Source organism: Pleuronectes platessa, chromosome 8, assembly GCF_947347685.1.
Source record: "Pleuronectes platessa chromosome 8, fPlePla1.1, whole genome shotgun sequence".
NCBI lineage: Eukaryota > Metazoa > Chordata > Actinopteri > Pleuronectiformes > Pleuronectidae > Pleuronectes > Pleuronectes platessa.
In genome coordinates, this window is record NC_070633.1 from 13,167,517 (window position 1) to 13,192,564 (window position 25,048).

At 44.9% G+C, this 25,048-nt stretch overlaps 1 protein-coding gene across 1 annotated transcript in view; it reads right to left on the reverse strand.

Moving 5' to 3' along the window:
* Nucleotides 1–25,048, reverse strand: part of unc5a (unc-5 netrin receptor A) — a 143,997-nt gene that overhangs the window by 21,935 nt on the left and 97,014 nt on the right. The window contains exons 5-9 of the mRNA XM_053428121.1: nt 24,300–24,480; nt 19,202–19,369; nt 12,334–12,498; nt 6,646–6,876; nt 5,584–5,883 (exon numbers count right to left, since the gene is read on the reverse strand). Coding sequence (XP_053284096.1) covers nt 5,584–5,883; nt 6,646–6,876; nt 12,334–12,498; nt 19,202–19,369; nt 24,300–24,480 — 1,045 coding nt within the window. The remainder of the gene's footprint in view (nt 1–5,583; nt 5,884–6,645; nt 6,877–12,333; nt 12,499–19,201; nt 19,370–24,299; nt 24,481–25,048) is intronic.

Here is a 25,048-nt window from a genome sequence, read left to right on the forward strand (position 1 = left end):
GAAACAGAATTTTTTTTTTTTTTTTAAAGGGACTTATTTCTAAATTAGGGATCTCAAATGACACGAAGTTTGCCCGGTTCTCTCGTTCCCCCGCTCTGGGATATTCGACGAGGCGTCTGGGCTCAGTATAAATCTGTGAGTCTGAGGTGTTTTAGTTGAGGTCTACTCTGCTACTGTTTTTATATGAATAAACACCTAATATTTTATCAAACGCAAGAGATGTATAGGTGGTAACGAATCTCTAGAGAAGACAGGTCATAATTCTTAAGTTAAGGAGAAATGAGGAGATAATAACAAAGGATGGGAATCGAAATCCTACACAGCCAGAGCTTTCAATACAGAGTGGTAGATTTTGGTTTCTGAGCTAGTTGCGTCGTTAACATTAGACTAAACTATGGAGGAAACACATTCTCTGCATGGCTCTAACATAAGCTAGTAAGCTCGTAGCTACCTCGCACTCGAGTCAACACCACAACAAATTCCCCAAAGGTAAATTGTTCTGGCAACGGTACCATTTTAAAAGTATCAATTGAGCACCATTGTCAGAAAAAGAAAAAAAAAAAAAAAAAACTAGTAATAACAGAAAATACTGTAAGTATGATTATACTTTATGGCAGAACTGTCAACAAACTGGGATAAAGAAAACATCATTAAATATAAAGCGAGACTATTCAAAAGTTGTGTGTGCTTTTACACATAAGTCCCATGCACCTTTTGCAACATCCTTTCCAAACTAACTCACCAGCAAAACATCTTCAACGTCTGCCTTTTGCACAAAATATTTATCATGGGTTAGACAAGAAATTCAAGAGACATCAGGGGATCGGGGGGTAAAAGTAAAGGTTCAGAAGAAGTGCGTCCAAGAAAAAGTACCAGACCCGGAGGACGCTTTGTTCTAGACCTTGATTCTCTCAACACTTGCCGCCTGTTTGTTTGTTACAGACTAATCTTTGATTAAGTATTTTTATTCCTCTGTCTGCGCTCCTAGTACATCACTGACACTTTTGGAAATGAGCAACAAGTTCAACCAGCTGAATCCTAAGTGAATCTTTCATAGTAGAACGTATTTGCTACGTACTCTTCGTTTTATAGTCGGTAGTGTTTATTTTGACTCTTCCGGCTGTGCATCGTGGATGTGGGTAATTGAAAAAAACAAAACATATAACTGGATCATGCATTTTAGATATCTGCTTTTTCTTTTTGCAAAATTTTCTCTTTGGAATAGTAATTTTTTAGATAAACGAGTGACCCTTTCACTCACAATCCTTCTTAATCATGAGCCCTTTGTGTGGTCCTGGTGTCTCGTCTTGTTCCCTATAATGGTTGTTAGCTCATTTGTATCACGGAGAGAGAATACAGCCTGTTAAATGAGCTGTTTTGTATGAGGCGCCGAAAACCCTTTTATGTGTGTTATCCTGGTGCAAACCCATTAAGAACCCAACATGCACCAGATTTAAGGGCCAAATGCTCTGGGTCGGTTTCAACAAGACAGTGAGACGTTTATGGGACTCAGCTGTTACTGATAAATTCTCCTTGTTAATGTCCAGTCAGGGGCATTAAAGCAGGTGTAATAAAAGTTTCTGTAGATGTTCTTTTTTATGTCGGAGTGATGACAGTGTATGAAATGTGCTCCACAAATAAACCCGACTTGTTCCAGCAGTATTTCTCCATTTAGCAGCAGATGTTAAATAGTTTTCGATGGAACTTTTCTTGTGTTTGAAGTATAGCGGGGAGACGCAGAGGATTAGTGCAACCTCCCTCTCCTTACACAACACAGACTTATGCTGACTAATTCCGTGTCTACTGAATAAAGCTTTCAACTGTCCAACTCTGATACCATAAGACTGTTTAGTCACCCTCTTGTCGTCATCATTTACAAACTACTACTGGAATCAGTCCACTTTATTGTTGCATTTTAGTTCTGGTCTGGTTCCTGTTTCCTCGTTAACTTGATTAACTAATAGCCCATGGAGAGAAACCATCATGAACCTGCAGCTGAGTCATCGATTGGACAGATCTGGCCATCATCCACCAGTTTCATTAGCACTACATGGACTGACATCCCTTCAGGTTGCCCTTTACTGCTCCTTATGTTCCCCTTTCATTATTTTCATTAGTCTCATTATTCAAATTTGCATGTGTCACAAAATATTGGACAGAAGAGTCTTGTTCTGTAATATTAGACTTTATAATGTTGTGGGGGTTGCGGTGTGACCCCTCTAATATGCCGATTAGCATATATGTATCCCTGGTTACCAGATGATCCTGCATACATAAATTCTGCATGTTTCTTACATGGCCTGCTTCTCTGCCAGTTCTGGCAATCAGCTGATTAATGTTCTGACCAAGAGAACAAGGTCCATTGTTGTCTTTTAGCTCTCATCTAGTTCAGGGCCTGTTCACAAATGAACCAGGAGCTGTAAGCTTCAAGTAATGCAATAAGTGAAAGCAAAGCTGAATGGCCCGAGGATTTTCTGAGTGCAGAGTAACTCAGGGATAAATATCATGCCATCTTCTAAAACTGAAAAAAGGATTTGTATTTTCTGAAGAGAGGTTTTAATTATTAGCCATAATATTGTTACAGTCCAAGGTAGACTCACCAAAAGCTGCCGTGTTGTGAAATTAGTGTTGGAGAAACACTTCAAAAGGAAAAGGAAAATTTAATATGAATTAATTTGGGACAGTTTGTAGAACTTTGATCTCCTATCAAAATATTATATAAATTTTTTTATTCGAATTTAAGCTTTCCTCCAGCTTCAACCTTGCAAATCCTTTTTTCCAGTTTGGCATTTTATTTATATCATAAATAGCAAGAAAAAACCTGTGAACCCTTTGTAATTATTCTTATTTTGTGTAAAATTCTCTTAAGATATGGTCAGATCTTCAGCTAAGTTACAATAATGAACAAACACAATCTATTTCACTACGTTATTATTGTTCTTGTCCACATCGAACACATCATTCTGACAAAAAAACTATTTCCAGTCAGGAGTTAGCAGTCCTGAAGTCCAATCAATGAAAGCAGATTGGAGGCATAGGCTGCAGCCATACTTTGACTTTTCCTGACTTTTGCAGCAAGCAGCATCTGCTGATGTGAAATGTGTCTCACAAAAAACCTACAATCTGGAATTGTTGATTTGCATAGAGCTAAAAAGGGTGACAAAGTGATTTAAAAGACATTTAAATATTCATCAGTTCAGAGTTGGACAAACTCTCTATAAGTGAGATGATTTAGTTCTGTGCCTACCTTCCTAAGCAGTGGGCGTCCTGCTAAGGTGAATCCAAAGGCACTCTGCAGAATGCAATGTGTGAAAACTGAACCGTGGAGTTACAGCTAAAGGTTTAAAAGAATCACGAGAGCTGGTTAACATTTCTGTTCATGAGTCGACCTTTACACAAATCATCAAAACGCTGTGGCATGTTGTATGGCGTCCTGTCATGGAGATGTACTGGTTTGACAAAGACGCACTGAGACTCCATGGAGAATGTATTTTCCTTTGGCCTATGAAACCAAGGTTGAATTGTTTTGGAGGAAGAAAGAGCAATGGTCTACATATGGTGTAAAACAGGAGACTGCACGCCGAGATGAAAATATCATCTGAGTGGTGAAGTGGGTCTGGAGTTAGCAGCATGAAGCAGCCTCAGGGTCTGAAGCTTTGCCGTCTCTAGATCTGGACCATAGACTGTAAATGAAGATGAAAGACATGACAGCTCACCCAAAATGAAGCCACTCTCGTATGCCACCGGGTGGCTGGCTACAGTATGGGTCATAAACCACACCTCCTCCATGTAGGTCTATGGGACATGTTCCTAACAAAAAATACACGTAAACATTTTTTTTCTCGAAGATGGTTTTAGTCAATTTAGGTGCTTCTAATCACTTAATGTGTTTTCAAGTTATACTTTTTTTGTTAAGTTTGGCTCTTTCAGGTGAAAACATCATGATTGACAGCTGAGTCAGAATTGGTCAAATGTGTGTATGGGCGTAACCTCACTACCGTGGCTTCTACCTTGAAGATAGCAGGATATTTTGGCTTGATTTCTAGATGATGAGGTGAAGACTCGCCTTTCATCTTTATATACTTTCTAGAATCTGGACAGCTTAACATCATCCAGGTGAAAATTAATTCCTCAAGTTTATCAAGGCATTTTACAGGGTAATGTCAGGGTGGCTGTCCACCAGAGGAAGCTCAGAGGAAGCAGGATGATGAAGCAGGACAATGACTGTATAAATTGGAGTTAATGTCAGAGTCAGAGCCCAGGCATTAAACCAGATGTCATGGAATTCATTTAGAAAGTCGTTCAGACTGGCGGTCCTGATCTGAAGCAGCTCTGTCGGAAGAAAAGCTCAAAATTCCTCCCAAACATCGTGCAGATCTGATTCAGCTAGTGAAAGAGTTTTTCAAGTTATTGCTGCCAAAGCAGTTATTAAATCCAAGACTTCAGTCCTCTGTGTTCAATAAAGACACAAATGTTTATAATTGTGTGTTATCAGTGTAAGCATATTGTTTATGCTTGTGCCTAAGATGAAGATCAGATTTTATGACCAATTAATCCTGAAAAGCAGGTAATTCTACAGAGTTGTTAATCTTTCATTGATTTAATCTTCTTCTAATCAGGCTATTTAATTCTCTGAGAGAGACCAGAGAGCCTGAAACTATCACAACAAACACAATCAACAGAACAAAGCAACATTATACAATAACTATAAGGGATTGAGCATTAAGAAGAATTAAGAACAACGGTCACAAGAAACATCAGAGAGTTAAGCTTTAAAATCTCATGGGGAATCAAACTCAATGTAGTTTGAAGGGTAGGTTCATTCCAGTTATATAGTGCATATTAACACCAGCTCAGCCAATCTTAGTGTGTGTATGACGGGTATAGGTTTGAGTAGTTACTGGCTTGTGTACTTGTACATTAGTGCCCGGACGTGGGGATGAGGGTTATGGGATTCACATTGGAACTGTAATAACCTTTATTATAAATAAAAAATACACACTATCTCATGATCCAGCAGGGGGAGCTCACTATCAGAGCTCCGGCGGCGTGTGGGAGTGTTTCGTGTTCTACCCCACTGATGGCAAAGTAACACACAAAGTTGAGGCGATTTGTCGTCTTTGAAACCGCCCAACTGCCACTGCCCTACTCTTCAACAATGAATCTGTGGGTTAACCTGTTAGCGTTCCACCCAAGTGAAGCAGCGGAGGAGGCACCACCGAGGAGCAGAGCGGACGAACAAATTGAATGCCGTGTAAAATTACTTTGACTTCGATTTTTGGAGAAGGGTAGGAGGTAGTTTGGAAGATTGGACCACTGAGCTTCACCAGATGGCTATTTCAACTGTACGAGGGTCCAGCCGACAGTTTGAAACAGACAGTAGTGAGAAGTAGGATATTTGACATTCGTGATGTACAGAGTTTAAGAGCTGGAGGGTTGATGGGACAACATGAAATTCATTATCTTTAACCGACATTAAGATGGACTCAATTTATACTTGATGAAACAGTTTATGAGAATACAATCTGGATTCCAAGTAAAAAAGCAGCATGCTATCTCTCTGTTCTTTTGAGCTGAACCCACCTGTGTTGGGGATCGTCAGCCTCCCTCCCAGGAAGTTGAAGGTCCCATAGGAGGTGTTGGCCACGTCGCGAGTCAGCGTTTTGAAGTAGCTCTGGGTCGACAGCCGGCTCACAAACTCTGAAGGGTCCGAGTTAAGCTTGCCATTGTGCAGTGTGTGTGAGCCGTTGGGGAGCGGGTCCAGCAGAGGCCCGTTGGTCATGGAGAACTTCCCGGCGGTGTCGTGGCGAGAGCGCAGGGTGCCTTGGTAACTGGTGGTGGTGGTGGTGAGATCGGGATGGATGGTGAGCAAGTGGGAATTCTCTGTTTAAAAAAAAATAATACAAAAAAAAGGAGAAAACAGACAAAAGCAAATGTGTGAATCTCCATGAGTGGCAATCAAGGCAAGGGGGGGGGGGGGGGGGGGGGGGGGTTATACATCAGAGACAGACCTCACACTCTCTAAAGCTGTCGCAACACAAACAGAAAACCGAAGCAAACACAGAAAAAGACACATGGTGCGGGGAACACTCACACACACTCTTGACAATACACAAACACAAATTCCACTCAATTCCCCTCCCCTCGCTCTATCTCTGCCTGTCTCTTTAGCAACCACACAATCAATTCCAAACAGAACTCAGATACAGCTTAGCACCCGGAATGTATAAAGGCTTTTTTCCCTTCACGGTGCATCACAGGCACTGCAGCCCGGTTCCCCATCTCCATCCAACTCAGACAGTTGTATTTCTATTACTCTCTGGTAAACCTCAGAGGCTCCACACAGGCAGTAAACAGAGTGGGTACATTTCCTGACAATGAGGTGGTGGCGAAACATAATGTATCAGGCAGGAAAATAAACAGCACATGCGCGCCGCTCACACACACACACACACACACACGCAGACACACACACACGGAACATAATACGTCTTGCCTATACTACAAACCACTGTAAACACATTCACGCCAACTCTACGGCCACAAACAGCAGGCTCCGTGGTACATGTAGATGAGTGCTGCACGGTCACGGTGGGCTGACGGACAGACGCACAGAGGAGGGTAGAACAAAGAATAGTGTCCTACTGCTGTGGGGAGGGGGCCTGCGTGGCCGCGGTGCCCACACACCTGGCTTGCTGGGCTTGATGCCCATGGGCTGGAAGCCAGTGGTGAGGATCGAGGAGTCCGCCACATCGGCGTCCAGGCCTTCTTTCTTGCGGCGGTACACCAGGACGACCACGATGAGCAGCAGCGTGAGACACAGGGCCACCGCCACCATGCCGACGTAGAGCGCCACGTCCTCGGCACCACTCACAGCTAGAGGAGGAAGACACAGAACGACAGAGGAGACATTTTTAAACCCAGGTGGAATATTTCCTCAGGTGTTGTATCAACATGTGGTTCAACATTAGCACATTTTAGAAAACTTTCACAAAACTTCAACGTCAACATGTGGATAATCGAAAAGGAGAAAGAACCAGTTTGTGCAGCGGGTTTTGTAGCATTACCTCACTTCATTTCTCCACTGGATATTATCTTATTCCAGTATATTCCTCACCGCTCTGTCTTATTCTCTAAGCACTCGACACCTCAAGAGAGACAGTGGAAAAATTGCAGGATTTGCTTATGAAATTCTAGCACCTCTTATTTAATGTCTGTCTCTTTCAAAAGCATGGGAGCATCTTTCTCCCAAAAGTACAGAATAAAGAAGACAGCTAAGCCCAGAGCAGCTCCGATGTGCGCTTGCATCAGTGTGTATGTGCTGTATGTGTGTGTGTGGGTCTGTTTTGCAGGAGAATGGGATTTGCTACGGCTGTCTCCCCGGGCCGAGGGGAATTTGGTGGCGGAGGTGGAGGATGCTCCTGAGGCCTTTGTGGAGGACCATTTTGCCGGGGAGCCACGGGGGCGTATAGTGCTGTCAACTGAACACAGTCGAGGAGGGGACGCGTAGAGCGGCGCGGCTTTGAGGGACGGAGAACAACAGCAAAGGTTAGAGTGCTGCAGGCTGCCATGGGGCGAGTCGGCAAACAAAATGCAGGAGGACAGGAACAGGAAGAAGAAGAGAGAACGCGCAAGATTAAAAAGAAGAATTTAAAAGACCAATGGGGAGGCAGCACGCGTCTGTTACTGACAGCACACACGATTTGCGTTTCAGCAACGAACAGCAATAACACGTCCGAAATGTTTGTATCCAAATCAGACCGATTATCATTAGACGCGACACATTTTGATGAATATCTCCAGAGTGTCATTGTGTTTCTCCACCACTGCTCAAACACACCACCTGACAGCAACCATGCTCAGCCCTGGAAACAGAGATTCGACAAGTTTTAATTGGTGTTGTAAATCCGTGACATGGGGATGGCACAATTAAATTAGCAGGATCCTATCAGTCAGATTTGAATAAGAAACACGTTTAAAAAAAAAAAAAAAAAATTCTAAAAAACTATTCTGTTTTTTCCCTCCCGTTTCTCCGTCTCACTTTTCATCCATTTGTCCTTGCCTTATTCTTTTTGCTTTGAAAAAAATCAATTTCTCTGTACAAAGCCGCCTGCCACAGCCCACGTCTTTAAGAGAAATGCCAGAATCTATTTCATGGGTGATTATCTCAGTACAATCTGATACCTTAAGTAGCAGGATTATATGCAGCCGGGCTCTATGGCGGCCCTCGGCAGAGCCAGGAATCTCTTGACATGTAATCAATTGTGAATGACTGACTGAAGATAAACACAAGTTCGCCTGTTTTGTTCCTGACATCCTGATGCACATCTGCAAGGTACATACATGAAGAGTCTCATGAGATCCAAACACCCGTCCTCCACCTCTCAACTCATCACTTACGCCGCCTCTCCCTCTCTCCTCTGACCCCCCCCCCCCCCCCTGCATCCGTCAATCCTCAGGGAGGCGTGAGTAAAAGGAAGCTGCCTGGCTAAGCCTGACACGTTTTCACTATGAGCTCAAAAGAAACGGGGGGGGGGGGGGAGGCAGAAGAGTCTTTGACTGAATCTCTTATTAAAGTTCCTAAATCCAATTGTCTTGTTAAGTCAAAGGCCAGACGAGGCTGTGATATTTGGACGTGTAGCGCCGCAGTCGACTGGGAGATGTCCGGGTCCGACTGGAGACAAAACAACAGCCGTCAGCAAGGAGATGGAGGACAACCGGCTTCTGTTGATTGGATAAACACAGCCTCAGAAGGGCCGGTTGCTGTTTACTCTCCCGAGGGCGAAGCAAAGTCACCTGGCTGACCTCGGATGCAAAGATCCGGTATCTTGACTCTTCGTTTTCCTCTGCACCATTCACGCAGCCAGACAATGAAGTCGGTCAATCAGACAACTCTGTCTCTCTCTCTCTCTCTTTCACTTGATTCCTTCCTCTCTTTCCCTCCATTCTGTCTTTAATCTCTGGTGGTTTATCAGACGATCAGTGAGTGAAGTTTTATCTGACCCACCAGGTGTCACAGTGAAACAATCCTGATGTGCACTGCGACCCTGACCGGCGACTGGTCTCGGCTCCTCCTGGCCCGCGCTCATTGATTTTCATGATGCCAGCCAATAATTGAAAGGACATCCATCACACTTTAATTGACATAGCTAATCGGGTTTTATAATTGGATGAGCTTTACTTTAGTGGCCCCTCTCGCTCCCTCTCTCCTTCTTCTTCCACACACACGACCAATTTCCTCTCTGTCAGCCCATCGCTCCATCGCTCATTTCCACTTGACGTGATTGCTGGCGGAGAACTTTGGATTCTCTTTGAGTGTGACCTCTCTGGATGATTGGCACCTGCCGGCGGATAATCTGTGAATGTCAGAGTTGACCCCCAGGCCAGTCTCTGTTTGTTCCCCCCCCTGCCCGAGCTTTCAGTACATGCTCCTCACACACTCGCTCCGGGGCTGGCGGATTCAGGATCAGTTTCTGACTTGTGATGGGCCGGAGCGGACTTATAATTCATCTCCTCGGAGGCGATGCACCTTGCTCCATGTTCAAGTTTGGACTCGTGCTGCATTGGCAGTCAGCACAATGTCTGCACCTGATAGTCCTCAACTCACTCTACCTGCTCCGTTCTCTCCCCTGCCTTGATAAATAAAAGCTTGGCAGCCTCCCGCGCCTCTTCCCCAGGCATTTATCAAGAGGCCTGAGAATATATTTCATCCCATGGCCAATCCTCTAGTCACTCGCCCGAAGATGAATAACGGTGAAGTTCTTAAGGTCAGGGAAATATGGCTACTAAAACTCTCAAAGTGAACGTGACCATTACTATCTCCACAATACAGTCATCCCATCCCTCAGCGAGTCCCGATGAAATATGGCCCAAAAATAAGCGTAGGGCCATTTTTCATGCAGCCCGTGACCGCGCCCTTCTGACAAACAAACCCGCGACGAACACAATCCACCGCTTTCGCCGGCGGATTAGCCTCCAAATTCAAAAACACACTTAAGATGGATTAATCGTTTTACGGGCTTTGCACAATCAGTTGTGACATCCCCCCCGAAACAGGATGCTGCTGCAAATGAAGCTAATTAACTTCATTACACACATTAAGCCAAATAATTGTTGTTATGTCGCCCCTAATTTCCCGTACCTGAGAATAGCAGCACTTTTATTTTGCATTTTTTTTTGTTGTGCCCTCTAACACCTGTCTGCTCTGGCAGGCTGCCAGCGTATTTATCATTTCCCCCGCACAGATTATTGGTTGCTTCATATTGGGCTCCACTTGTTTGCCTTATGAAAACGATCCTGCCTGGGTCAGATCTGTTTATTTTAGAGCTGTAAAACAAAGCACGCTGCCGCACGTCGATTCTCATTCATACGATACCCTAAACAATAACCTCATCTAACGTTATGCCATTTCTGCCCTAATGAGGGAGATTACAGATGTTTGAGAGCTCTTCAGACGGAGGATGTCGTGTTGCAGAGTAACTACAGCTTACTCTGCACTTGCATTGCTCGATTACACAGGGAGGGAATGGGGTGCCTTTTGTTTCAGGGGGGGAAGTTTTCCATCTCAGCTAATAGCCTGCAGACATGGTTGAAGTATGAGAGTTGCTGACAAGCCAAAACCATCTCGCTATTTTGCTTATTATAATACTTCACACAGCAATTGTCTATGGAAACACATCTGCTGGGAACAGATTGGGACAGGCATTCTTCAGAGGCCCGCGGTTCGCTCTGCGCTGTCAGTGTTAATACTGAGGGTCTCTCTCTCTCTCTGTGTGTGTGTGTGTGTGGGTGTGTGTGTGTGTGTGTACACTGGAGGAACAATGACTGGCATCTTTGTGTATATATCTTGCCTCTCTGGGGAGGAGCTGCTGACCTTTGATGATGGGCCGACTGAGCTCCCTGGTTCACTGCACCAGCCATACTCAGCTATTGGTGGCAACGCTCGCATGCATGCACACACACACACACACACACACACGATTGCACACACTGCTTACATATGTATATATGAATACACAGGGCATCATTCGCATACAGTAGCACTCAGACGCTCGCGCTCCATGCATTGGTCTATCTGATCACGTCAATCAGTGCAAAATGCATAATTCAGTTTATTAATTCACTGGCCCGTGTCAACTGCATCCCATTAAAACGCAGTGTTTTCCAGGCAGGTCAGCCCAACAGCCGCACTATTAATAACATTTTCTTTATGAGATGCCACCCCGAGACTCATCATATCATGATGGGAAGCTGCAATATCTCTCAGTCTTTGATATCTGTGGGGAGCGACAGAGCTTTGCCTTCATGTCCATCTGGTCGGTGGAGGACCCTGTGGTGGCGCTCTCCACTCAGTCTGCCAGCTCGGGCTGTACGAGGTTTGCGTGTTCTCATACTGACAGTATGCACATGCTCTATTAATGACACATGTGGGGCGGCAGAACAACACAGAAGTGGCTGATTCACTTACAACAAAAAGGAATACACACTGGCTATGCAGCTACATATGTTTATGCGAACCAAATATATGCACGTGGAGAAAAAAAATCACAGCACACATGCATACCAGCCATGTCTGTGTTTTCACGGCTGATTTGCCGGCAGCACTTTATCTGGCAGGTTGTGTTTGAATCACAAGAGAGATGCTGTAATTCTCAGATCTATTAATAGGTCAGAGAGCATCGCGGTGCAGGCACAGGAGAGATTGCGTATTATCTTTGGAGCAAGTGCCATACTGGTGTTATTTAGAGCGGATTGTCTGAAAAGGTCAGACAAGTGGGAACGAGCCAGCAAGAGGTCCGCTGACGACTCCTCTGTCAGAACAAGGGTCGCATGAGATGGACGCGTTTCCTTTATGAACCATTCTCTACATCTATCACAGGAAGCTGACACTATAAGGAGACATTAAAGGTTTATTTGATCTGATAAAAAGAGGAGGACACTCTCGAGGAAAATGAAATCGAAGAAGAAGGAATAAGGAGGAGGGGCAAAGCCTTTTCTTTTTCCCGGGGCTGACTGATGATCTTTGCAAGACTTTACAGTTATGCCTGTTATCCCTGAATACATTTTCCATTTTGGCCTCACACTTAATTATTAGAAACGTTTTTAGTTTTTTTCTGGCTGCAGCTTTCAGATGTTGCTTTGAGCACATGTATTGATTTTATAATGTTCCTCTGCAGCCCATCGGCGGAGCTACACGAGGCAAATACAGAACTTTACTGCATTCTGCTGATCCTGTTCCAGAAAAGTGTGTCGTGATCCTGCATCTTTCCTATTGTTCCACTGAGTTGAACAGTGAGAGTATGGTTTGCAGCGTGTGGGCGGCTGTGCACTCACTCTGTGGGCACTGCTCGCTGGTGCAGTTGAGAGACTGGAGGTCCAGCCCCTGGCAGTCTTTGCCCCCGGTGCCAGGTGAGGGCTGGGAGCACTCCCTGCTCCTCCACATCGAACAGTCGGCGCCGCACGCTGACCACTTGCTCCACTCGCTCCAGCCGCCATCCACTGCAAGGACACATTATATAAAAAACATGAGTCGAGCACACATTAGCCTGCACACACAAATACACACACGCAGCAGCAAAAAACTCAAACACGTTTTAGGTCAAGGGATAAACTATTGATCGGAAGTCATGCTGAACAGTTTCTATAAAACAAGCTATAGCTTCTTTTTTACAAACAGCGCAGGCTGAGGAGTTCAGAGCACTGGTGTCAAAGCAGTGGTGTATTTGCGTGTGAGATGAGAACAACTGGTGGAATCCTCTCTTGCCATCCTGTGCAAATTTACTCACTCTAAAATGGAAACCGGGTAGGGAAAGCATTATAAAAGACATGCAAATCCACTTGCTCACACTCAAATCCAGCAGATGCACAAAGAAACCAAAACATGTAAAACTGCTGAGGGGAGCCATATTGTCGCTATTCTACTTTCTGTGTGTATTTTCCAACATGGAAATCAGATGCAACTAAGCTAAACCCCATTGGTACGTTGTGGATAAGGGCGCTGTGGCCTGGTAGACCCAGCTGTCAACAGGAAAATGCAGAGGGAGAAGAATTTGACCCCTGGGAAATCAGTCCACTAGTCTACTGTTAAACATGCAAGCAAATATGCTATTTAAAAAAATTCTACTTAAATCATTTGTGAGGGAGAGCTAGTCTGCCTCCGTTTTGAATTCTTTCTCAAACAAGCTGTTACTGTAGCAACACGAGCATTACCTGTGGTGCGGCTGCATGCAAGAGACACTACGGGTATTACCAGAGATGGATTGTACATTGTACATTGCACCTGCAGCCAGGCCATATAACTTTAAACACACCACTACCATCAGCACGGGCAGCAAAATATGAAACGAATGGAAATTGGCCTGTAATAGATCTGAGCGTGCACCGCTGCGAGAAATATCTGCAGCTTTGCCACACACAGAGCGGGAGGCCATTTTGCAACGGTGGGGGTAATTTGCCAGTGTTCAAGGGTGGGTGGGAGTGGTGGTGGTGGAGGAGGCTGATATTGAGCCTGGGGAAGGGTGGCCATTGGGCTGAGGGGAAAAAGGGCAGTAATGAGCTCTCATGGGAGAAAGAAACCCTGAGACAATGGCGTTTTTTTTCTCCCAAATGTAAAAGGTGAACGACACACACACACACACACACACACACACACACACACACACAGACACCCCTCTATGACAGCAGCAACCCTCCACCTGACCGATCTAAGGGCTAGGGAAACCTTAGTGCTCATTAATCCTATCAATAAAGAGTGCAGGGGTCATGACCTCCAGAGAGATGGTCCGACCGGCTGCTGGTCTGAGGCTTTGGTTAATAAAACATAAGTGCGATGGCGGGATGTTAATGGTGGTAGGATAACTACTGTATAATTTCATAACTGTACAAAGTCATGATTTTAGTCCCAATTTGGGAAAACAGCTAAGAACCGCTGTGAGCACCGGAGGCACAGGTGTGAAAATCAGACCCCGCTAGCACACTTCTCTCGCCTATTTATCCATGTGTGGCCTAAAATCATTACTTGAGGATGTGTGTGTGTGTGTGTTTGTGTGTGTGTGTGTGTTTGGTGGGATGCTGACAAAGCTCGGGCCTTTTTTGCAGTCAGATCCATTTGGCAGAGAGAGCAGAACCAATCAGATAATTGTCCTTGTTTGGCATTGAGTGGACCCATCCGTGGGCCAGTGGGCTGATTATCCAGGCCGGGAAGGAGAATGATTGAATAGCGAATTACATCCTAATGAATACATTATGTCACCCCTCAGTTTGTCCACACCACTGTGAAATAAAGAGATGAGATCAACATCTGCCCCGATGAGGTGATGAAATTCGACTTCTCTTTTCCAGCACAAAGCAAGACTAAGGTCCATGCAAATAACGTTTCCAAACAAGGAGATTGGAGTGGAAACGGGACGCTGCTCATGAGAATGTGGATGAGGCCCCAACACTGCCACAACCAGGCCAAGGGAAATCAAAGAGAGATGAAGATGCATAAACAGTCCTTGAAGGCCTGTTTGGCTCAGACATATGTAGGAATGATGAGGCCGAGGAGGCTTTTCACAGAGGCAGAGACCAAAGACGTGTTTGGACATTATTCTAAGAATTGGCCAGATAGTAAGTGGTTACTATAACAGCAGTGAAGCGAAAGAATTGGCTATTTATTTGATTTCCTCTTCTCCAGACTTAAAACTGAAATACGAAAACAAACCTTGTCCTTCTACAATTTTTTCTTTGTTCAGAAATCCACATTAGAAAAGTGTTATCCACAGCCGCAGTTTTTCTTATCAAATCCCCGGAGAGAGATTGTTAGTGCTGCTGAAAAAAGGCACCGCAGCTGATTTTCAATCTTGCAGCACCACAGGTTTTAGGTTGGCCGGGTCTCCGAGGAGTCGTACAATAGCCAAATGGCAAGCCCCCCATTTGGACATGTTGTCAAGGCGGGAAGCAGGAGGAAGCCGACCATTCTTCGAATGTCGGTGGGAGGGCCTGTCTGAGGCTCCGCTGTTCAAAATGACAATGGCTGCTGACGGACACAGGCCGAGATCATTGGACACCAACAGCTCCTGTGTCCTTGAGGGGAGCGTGAGGAGGTAGACAAGCACCACTGTGACCAGCGGGCCGCCCTTCTGCTCCCACTGTCCTGTCAACACGTATGTGTGCACAGTAGCCGCCCTAATCCTGATGTTCAAAGCCTGATGGGGGGAAAAAAGCCACAGAAAAGACCCATTGAGTGGGTTGATAGCTTAGACACCGAAGTGGGATTATTTTCCAATTCTTATTCTCTAACTCTGATCCATTTTATTTTGAGAAACCGGTTTGCCTTCCTGTTATTGACGGATATATTGATTAAATAATATGGGATTGGTAATTGAACGAAGCGCAGTTCACTCCCTTCTGTTAACTGAACCAGTAGAACAAACCAGAATGAGACAGAATGAGATATGAAGAGGGTGAGCCAAAACAAATGGCACCAAATGATTAATAACGCCGCTGATGCAAGGCTGTCACCAGATGGCCACCGTCTTTTCACACTGAACTAATGTGTTTTTCTGTCACATTTATTAGCCACAGCCTCCGTTCCTTGGATAAAATATGTAGGCTCCAGAACAATCTCTGATAATATCCAGGCACACGCACAAATGCTTACTTACACAGTAGAACTAGACACTTGCCTGCAGTGCAGACAGCAGACATATGGGCTCCAACTTGCCTCCGTACACCACGCACATGCACAGACACACACTTACAAGAGAGCGCGTGCACAAATGCACCAGCCTCGAGTCTGTTTGTTTTCCATCACGTAGAATTCTCACGACTCCCCTGGCAAGCCGGAGGGATCCGTTTAATATTTAAATAATTCGCACAAATTAGAAAATTTCTCGGGGTTGTTTCGCAGCTTGCTAACACATCAGGCAACCGTTCAAGTCGTTTGTGTGAGGTAGGTGCCACAGTGCTGCCTCCAAAACTGGGGTCCAGCTATCTTTTGTTGGCCAGGCTAGTGTTATCTTTGTTGGAAACATTGGCATGATTTGACATTTTGCCCCAACTGTTGGCTCTGACCACAAGTCGGCGCCGGGGCAGAGGTGATGGAGAGGTGTGGGATGGACTGCAGAATTATGTGGGATACTACAGCGAGGGAGGCCATGGGACGGAGACAAAGGAAAAAGGAGAAGCCAGAGGAGAGAGAGAGAGAGAGAGAAATGGAGATTAGGCTCTTGCATAGCTTGGCTACTCGCTGTCTCAAGTGTTGATCTGCTCTGCTCTGAGCCTCAGGCTTTAGCCTCAGCCGCCGCCTCCTCCTCCTCCACCTCCTCAGCTCCCTGCGTCTCTCCCAGCATGGAGCCCATCTGATCTGCCACACAGGCCTCCGCCAACTCTCATTAAACACTTTGGAGACAGACAAAAATACAGATGAACCTCTCTGGCTTCAGAATTTCCTGACAAGAGGTGGGAGCTCACATTTAGATACAAAGAGTCACCGTGAACAGACATGTGGAGAGTTCTGCTGCCGAACAGGCCGGTGTCGACCGTGTCAGTCTGTGGAAGCTCGCATGAAGTGTGCGCGTATGCAAATCTGCCTCTGTGGTTGAGGATCAGCACTACACTGCAGGGATCATGCTACTTTTCATATTTGGAACAACACATGGCCATCGGCATTGCAACAAGAAATGTATATATAGAGTTAGCCGGGCAAACGTAGAGAAAAATGATAGCCTCTGCATGTTGTTGCTTCCAAATTTAAACTGATTAGTTTCCAGTGATTTTTCATTCAGTCGACAGCATCTTGTTTATCCCCCAGAGGAGGAGTGCGGCAAATCCATCAGTGTGTGTTCTAGACAAAGCAGAAACAGACTGTAGCTTTAAATCACACAGAGTAAGCAGCAAAAACAATATTTAATATTTTTCTGTAACCCATTTCAAAGATCTAATGCTGTAAGTTAAATGCACTAGAGAGCTAATAATCCACAAAGAATATCCGTCTAGATAATTAATGAACTTCCGAAACAAGACCAGCATTAAATCATGCAGCTTTTATAACCCTCGTCAAACAGAGAGTCACTGTGGAGGAAAAAATTGCGTCTCAAGGCTGAGTTAAAAAATAAAAGAACACTACTTCTGAATCCAAATGTCAACGGTGCCTAAACAAATAACATGGTGTCTATCCGCAGCATTACAGCTCCCCGTGCTATTCATTCTCCCCCAGACCCTTTCTTCTGAAATTGGTTTAAATCACCATCTACTGTACATGAAGTGGATGAGACCCGCAGAGGCTAAAAGCACAGGGATAATTAAAGTTGTTATCCAGCATTGAAGAACGCTCTCTGCCAGGCTGGTCTCATCTGTTCCCCCCCCCCGCTGACCACGCGTGACTCTTATATGAGAGCTGCTATTCAGGCCGATGACTCATATATGTGTTAATCATGTATATGATGAGTCAAAGTGAGGATTTGGATGTATTTGGGGCTTGTTGTTGCTAGGCCATGTGTGTGTGTGGGTGTGGGTGTGTGTGTGTGTGCTGGAGGACAAATGACGGCAGGAGTCAGTTCATCTTGGGGGCTTTCAGAGGCATGTCTGTGAGTACACAACAGAGCCACTGTGCCACTTGTGATTGGAAACAACAGCCCATCATCCCCCTGACTCTGGCGTGGCGGACTTTGGCCTTGAGGGGAACCCTCGCCGGGCGCAGACAGCTGTGGCTGTCCGTGCCACTGATGCTCCGTCTGAGACAGGTAGCGAGAGAGAAGAGGAGGCAGAGCCCACAACAGAACTGATAGAGGTGTGAGCGGGGTCACGTTGGTGTGGCGCACCTCATCAAGAGGGAAACAAAGAGGAGTTAATTTACTCCCAACGTCTGTGCAATCTGTGTTCACAGGGCACAATGCAATTTCTGTCACAGCACCCCAAGGGTTGAAATTACACACTTTCTCCTTGCGGGGCAAGAGAAAGAGAGAGCAGGGTGGGGTTCAGTCTAACAATAGCTCAGACTGACATAAATCTCTTTAAGCTCATGGAGGTCAGTATCCTGCTTTGCTGTGGGGGAATGTCAAGCATCCCTGGACACCCCTGTAATTCCATTACTCGTTGCTCCAGCGCTAATAATTCCAAATCTGTCCAGAGCGCGTCCTAACAGAGCGTCACACATTTCTGTTTCCTTTGTCTTCCTCCTCCTGCTGCTGTATTCCAGCGGGCCATGTTACTTACACTCATGCTTGACATCTAGTGATGTCTTTACATGGGAGATGTGTAACACAACACCATGATTCACTGAGGGAGATAACCTTTGTTTTAGACAGGGAGAAGCTGCCACTGCCAGAGGTGTTCGATTTCCCTTTCTGCTATTTACTGAGCGTGGGAGATTTCTCCTGCGGTCAGCACGGCTGCAGTGCCCCAGCGACAGACTGTGTCCACAGACTGATCTGCTGACAGGCAGCAGCCAGCTCTCGTACACACTCAGGCTTTCTTTACTTCTTTCTCGGTTTTCCTCTTCGCTCTCTCACTCAGGGCTTTGTTCCTGCCGTCCTTACACTGTATCTGATTCCATCTGTCTCTATCCCTGCCTCCTCCTTACACCTCCTGTTTTCTCCCTCTCTCGCTCTCTCTCCCTCTGTCAGGGAGAGAGAGCGAGAGAAATGAAGCAGCTTGACTTCCATCTCAGGCTAGCAGGGATCGATATGTGTTGCTCAGTATCAGGCAGGGCACTCTGCCTCTCTGACGCGCTCACAAGGGAGAGCGGACCGGCAAATGAAACGCCCTCAACTCCCCACACCTAAACATGGCACACAGGTCGCCATAATTCAGCTTTTTATTGGCCATATTTACTACATAGCTTGAGCAGCAAACAATAACAGATGTACTGGCTGGTCTGACACAACGCCACGGCAGGGACCATGTCTCTTAAAACAGACAGGTCTATATAAAAGCAGGGTCTGCGTAGATAAAGAGATATGTGAACAAAAGCGTGACGATAATAAATCACTTTCAGGATGACTCCTTGCTGTGAAGACTAATAGCCTTTGATGTTGCTGTGTAAGTGGCCTAATTGCGGGAAAACAAAACAGAGGCACTGACATCTGAGAAAAGACGTGCTGATAGTAAAGGGCAGCCAACATAAAAAATGAATTGATGACTTCTAGATGCAAAGAAAATGCGAAATGGAAGCCACAGGAAGCCAAGCGCCACAGGACAAACAGGCTTGCCTGGGAGTTACCTGGACAGGTGGCCACGCAGGCACTTTTCTGGACGTTCTGCCCCTCACAGGATGTGCCTCCGTTCAGTGGCGTGGGGTTGGTGCAGCTCCGACTCCTCTTCTGCCAGCCACGCCCGCACACAGCACTGCAGGACGACCAGGTGGTCCACGTGGACCAGCCGCCGTTGACTGTCAGACCAGCGCCGGAGGCGTTGGGGTGGATGGAGAGGTGAGGGAGGGAGGAGGTTGGAGGCAGGGGGGGGGGGGGGGATGGATGGATGAAGGGACAGAGCAGCCAGGATTACCCGACATGCACCACGGAGTAGAGGTGTGTTGCACAAGAATAATTGTGACTGTGCTGCTACACTTGTTGGTTCAATACAAGAGCAGTGGAGGGACGGGGGCTGCTTCCTGTGTCCATGTTGAATTTACAGCCAAACTGACGAGGACACACGCTGAGTCTCAATTTAGGTACTGCATCCTTCAGAGGATGAGGTCTGCCCTGCCCACGAAGGAAGCAATCTCCATGCGCAGGGTAGACCGAGCATTCCGCGAAGGCCGAACTGAAATGAGACGGTCTCGTCTGCGGAAGCTTTCAGTGATCAGCTTCACAAGCTGGCCCCGCCCTTATTGCTGTTGTCTAGCAACATTGCTGACATTGGAAACGATATGAAAGTTGGAGCATTTGTTTCTCTAGGATTGAAGGACGTATTTGGCCCATTCGACAGAGCCTTCGAAACAGGACAGTCTAGTTGGCTGCTGTGACACAATCGATCCTCAAATGCATTCTCAGAAGGATGTGGCCCTGAATTGAGACAAAGCTAAAGTTGCTCCGACTAGAGACTTGTGGACTTTTTTTAATATCACCCCGAATTTAACTAAGGAAACTCAAACCCTCAATATGAAGTCAGAATATAATCCCAGTTCAGAAATTCCACTGAAATCCCAGTGTGCGCATACTCATAAACGCATGAAACACCACAAATATTCAAAAACTTTGCAACCTTATACATATAACCTTAGAGGTTTTTCCAGTCCACTTCTGAATTTATACCATTACATGTCATTCATCAATCTCAAGTGTTCTCTGAATTGCAGAGAACAGCACTGTATAATTTATTTCTCCCTTATATTTGAGACTGAGAGTTCAGCCAGTTCACTGAGTCTGCACGCAAGATTCCTATAATTTGCTGTACCAGCCGCTCGTGTTCTCAAAAATCAAAAAACATTTATTGGGGCATAATTCATGGCGTATCGCTCGATCATGGCAGGTGATTACATCAAATCACGCTGATTTAATTCTAACCAGCTCCTTCCTGTATCAACTGTGTTTGCTCGCGTTTACAAGACAGTGAGATTCCTGATTTATTGACTCGAACAGCACTCGTTCCTTCTCTGTACATACTCCCTTCCTAATTTCCCTCTAACTCTCTCCCGTGCTTGTCGTGGCTGAATCATTTCCTTGCCCTCTCCGTGCGATTGATTGCCCGCCACGGCGAGGTAAATTACCAGGCAACTCGGCCCCTGATTACCTCTTATCACAGAGTGCAGTCACACCAGCCAGGCCTTGTTAAAATGCAACTCTGGCCCCCTGTTGAACCCCACTTCGAAAAGTAGCACTTATTATGACTTGCTACTGCTAGCTGGATCCGCTATCTCGCTGGACTGTGACGCTCTCAGCTAGATTCATTATTTTCTCCGCAATAGAGAAACATAAGCGAATAGCAGTAGCGCATCTTTTTCTTTAAACACAGAAAAATCTTCTTTTATCATGTGACCTCAAATAATACTGCAATTGTCATTTTGTCAAGCCCAAAGCTCATTGGGAAGAAATTCTTATTCAGTATTTCTTGGGTCTTCAGAGTGAAAACTGTTTGTTGACTGTTTGACGACACAATAGCGTGAATGCTTTTGCCTCCCCAGTCACTTCCAATCTGGATTTCTTCATGTGCTGGGCAGACCTTTCAACAGCCAGCTTATAATTTATAATCGACACAGGAATAATTGTGCTCTTATTGTGTGTCATTATTCCTGTTCCTGTTTGAATGCATGCTCCAAATTAATACATTCAAAACCATCCGCCATGGAAGTGAATATTCTTAATAATATTCGTACTTAAGTATATTTTCCATGTATCAGTACTTAATTTGAATTCACTCGTCTACATATATCAGCGAATACCGGTACTTTCTTCTTCTTCACTTCATATTTATAAAACATTGCGATACACGTCTCTGATCAGCAGTTTGTCACACAGTGAGCGTGTGTGCTGCGGAGCTGTCTGGGTTTCTGATATGACCTCAGTACGTCCTCTAATAGAAAGAAGCCTTTGTGCTCTACTGAACACCAGGACTCTACGGTGTGAAGTCATGCATCTTCCAGTCCTGCAATAACAATCAAAACCTTGTTAAAAACAAAGAAAAGGATTCAGTAAACAAAAAACACTCGAGAGCTGTTACTTTCAAGTGTTGGTAATATTTAGATTTGTGACATATTCGACAGATAAACATTGAAACGGTGTTGAAAGATCATTTTCTCTGTCTATTTTGCTGTGAACCTTGCGGCATGTGAAAAGAAAAGTAAATAGGCGAGACCCCGACTCTCTAGAAGAGCAGCGTGGCTCCGACAGGCTGCTCTTCTAGAGAGTCAGGGTCTCGCCTCTAGCAAGACGTTCTTCAGAGCTCATGCATCATTTTCGAAATTTATAAATAAGCAAATTGGTCCACTGATCCAATCAGAGCACGCAGGTACCATTAGACCCCGCCTCCTTCAGAGCGCGCCTGCAGCAGCATCACTGGTGAAGAAAGATTCACAGTGGATTTGAGAGAGGCAGATGAAGTTAACATTCGGGAATAGGCTACACTCAAAGTACCTTTAGACTCAATACTTTAGGTATATTTAAAAGAAAGCACTTACTTACTTTTAGACAAAGTAGAAAAGTTAATGTGCTACTTTTACTATTGTCTGTTTATTTGTACTTTTAATTATGAACAATGTTAAGACTATTATAAACAATTATATCATATATTATATCATTATAGAATCAAAAAACACTAATACAGATCAACACAAAACTAAAAACTGGTTTCTCACTAAGATATGTTAAGTCTTTTCCTTTAAAAGAAAAGCACCCACATGTGTATTTTTTGAATACTATAAGAGAGAGAGAGAGAGAGAGAGGATAATATCTTCTTTAATAAATCCAAACCAATCCAACAGCTCTGTCTTCATGATCCTCACGTTTCACACTTGCTAATGTTTCTTAAATCTGAAATCATCTTATGCCCTAAAATCCACAGAGAGCTTTTGTTGGCTGAGAATCTAGAGTAACTGCAAACCTAAGTAGCAATTAATATTCAAGTAGCTACAACCTCAAAATGAGAACAGCATAAGATACAGAATCAGATCAAATAATTCCCACTGACAGTTTATACAAGGGATGAAAAATACTTAGAGTAAAAAACACATGAACTTCACAAATGTTAAAATACATTTTGTGCGCTAAAATAATCAATATTTATAGATAAATAAAGATAGAGTTAAATAATTCAATTAAAAAAAATCATTGATATAGCAGAACAAATTTAAAAACTGAAGAGGTGTGCAGACATTTACAAAGTGCTGTATATTTGTGGCATATGGTGTTTTCTCTACCAGCACGATAATAAACAAGAATTCCTGCCCTGACTTTACAGCGCCTCATAACATCGACTTTTTTCTGGCAGCCTCCACGAGAGCCGGACCAGGTGTCAGAAACCGTGCCAGATTATACATTTCCTTACACAAAGTCGCTCTCGTGATTCATGTGATTTCCATTTGCTGTTTGCATGTAGCCGAGAATTAAACCAGGCTGTAACGTATGCAAAACTTTGGTGGTGCTGTGCCAGGAGCCGTGGAACCCTCTGTGACAGGAGTTATGCTTCTTTTCCCCTGCATTTTTAATAAAGGTCAGCCTGCTTATCAAGCCAAGTCATTATTTACAGTTTGCTGTTAATTCAATTTTTTCTTCTCGTATTGGATCCACTACAGAGGAGGAGGAAGATGGCGGCCCCGAGATCAGAGTCTGCCAGCTTTGGCGGAACGGCTGCCAGTAACATTTAAGTTGTGCTAATTAACGTGCAGATACGCTACTATCTCTTTATGTGCTTATTTATGATGATGTAATCCTTTGCTCGATGCAGAAGAGGGAGAACTCCTGCAAGCTGTCCCCATATGTCACATGTGTGTTTCACTGCATTCCAATATTACAGCTGTTCTGTGGGATCTGAATATGTTATTCCAACTTCCTCGCATCAAAGTGAGAGAACATGGACAAGGAGGATATGCACAGGACGACATATGTTTTTTTTCTCCTATCTTTATTCAAGACAGTTTTAGAGCGGGACTTATTGATTTCACGTTGAGATTAATGCTTTCACTCAAAACCCTGTGCTCATACTTAAATATACTTTGCCTGTACTTATATTTATTGCGCTCCAGTGATCCCGCTGCTTCTGTGCTCATGTTAAATGTCTGCTTTTGCATTTCTCCTCTACTCTCAGTCCTTTTTATTCTGCACTTGAATTTTTTGTGCAAATGAAATGACCCCGCCCTCGTTTTGGTAACTTTTGCCTTGGGGGGAAAGAAATGGAGCTGTTTCTCAGATTCTCTAAATGAAAACACTTGATCTCCTTGATTTTGCTGCTTCATGTCGACCGGGGGGTCAGCAGAACTCTGGTTTTGTCATGAGTGCATGAACCCGGTTAAAGTAACCGCCAATACGGGACTCTCAAAGATCTAAAGATAACACACTCACAACAAGGGCAGGACAAATTCGTTCATCACTGAACTTGGTGCTAATGGTTGGGGAACATAGGAGCAGTATGAGGAGCTGAAGCTGAACGAAATCGAAGCCTAAGCAGGGTGTGTTGGACTGAGAGCATTATATAATCTGAACGTGAAATCAATAACTCTTCAAACTGAAATACCACGCTCTTGAATAAAGATGTGGGCAACATGCAAGCAAAACTTATCTACTGGAGCTGATCTTATGATTCTGTATTTAGAATGCTAGGGTCCAGACTCCTTATCAGTCTCCACACTGAGCTCTGCCTTGCTGCTGAGAGAAGTCATCACCTACCGTAGACCAGGACCGTGGCTGAGGTGCTTTTTCGGCGAGCCACGATGTTCTTGGCCACACACGTGTAGTTGCCCGTGTCGGCCAGCCGGGCTTTTCTGATGAGGAGATTGTGGTCAGCCGCGATGAAAAAATTGGGGTCGCTCGCCGGCTCGATCAGATCCTCGTTTCGCTGCCACTCCACCTGAAAATAGGTGTCAGCGGTCAGAAACAATGCTCTGCATCTCAATAGAAAAGGTTGCACCCCCCCCCTCCCGTGTTGAAGCTCTTCTGGGACCAGACACGCTGCGGATGAGAGGTTCTCACATGGAGAAAAAAAAAGAAGAAGCTGTGAGCTAGAACGTCTCTGATGCTATCACACATAGTAGAGGAGGAACAAATGAAGCTTGATATGGTGACGGAATTTACTTATTTATACACCACACTGGATGTTCAAGTTTTTTTTTGCCTTTTTGTTGAGGAAGCACAGCCTTTATTTTGTAGTCGCCTCTGTAGCTGTTGGGGGTCTGTGAGGGAAACTAATCATGCTTTGTGTAGTTTCCGTGCCCTCTTGCAAAAGCCAAAACTGATGTTATTCCATTTTTTTTGGGTGTACTCTCAGATTGGCTTTCTTGTTTTCCTGCTCTCACTTGACCTTGTACCGTCTCGAGAGGAGCTACAGAATACGGCGGCATTGTTGTCCGTATAACTCGCCGCGTGTAATTGGGCTTTCTCTCTCTCGCCCTGTACCCCTTTTTTCTCCCGATGGTGAC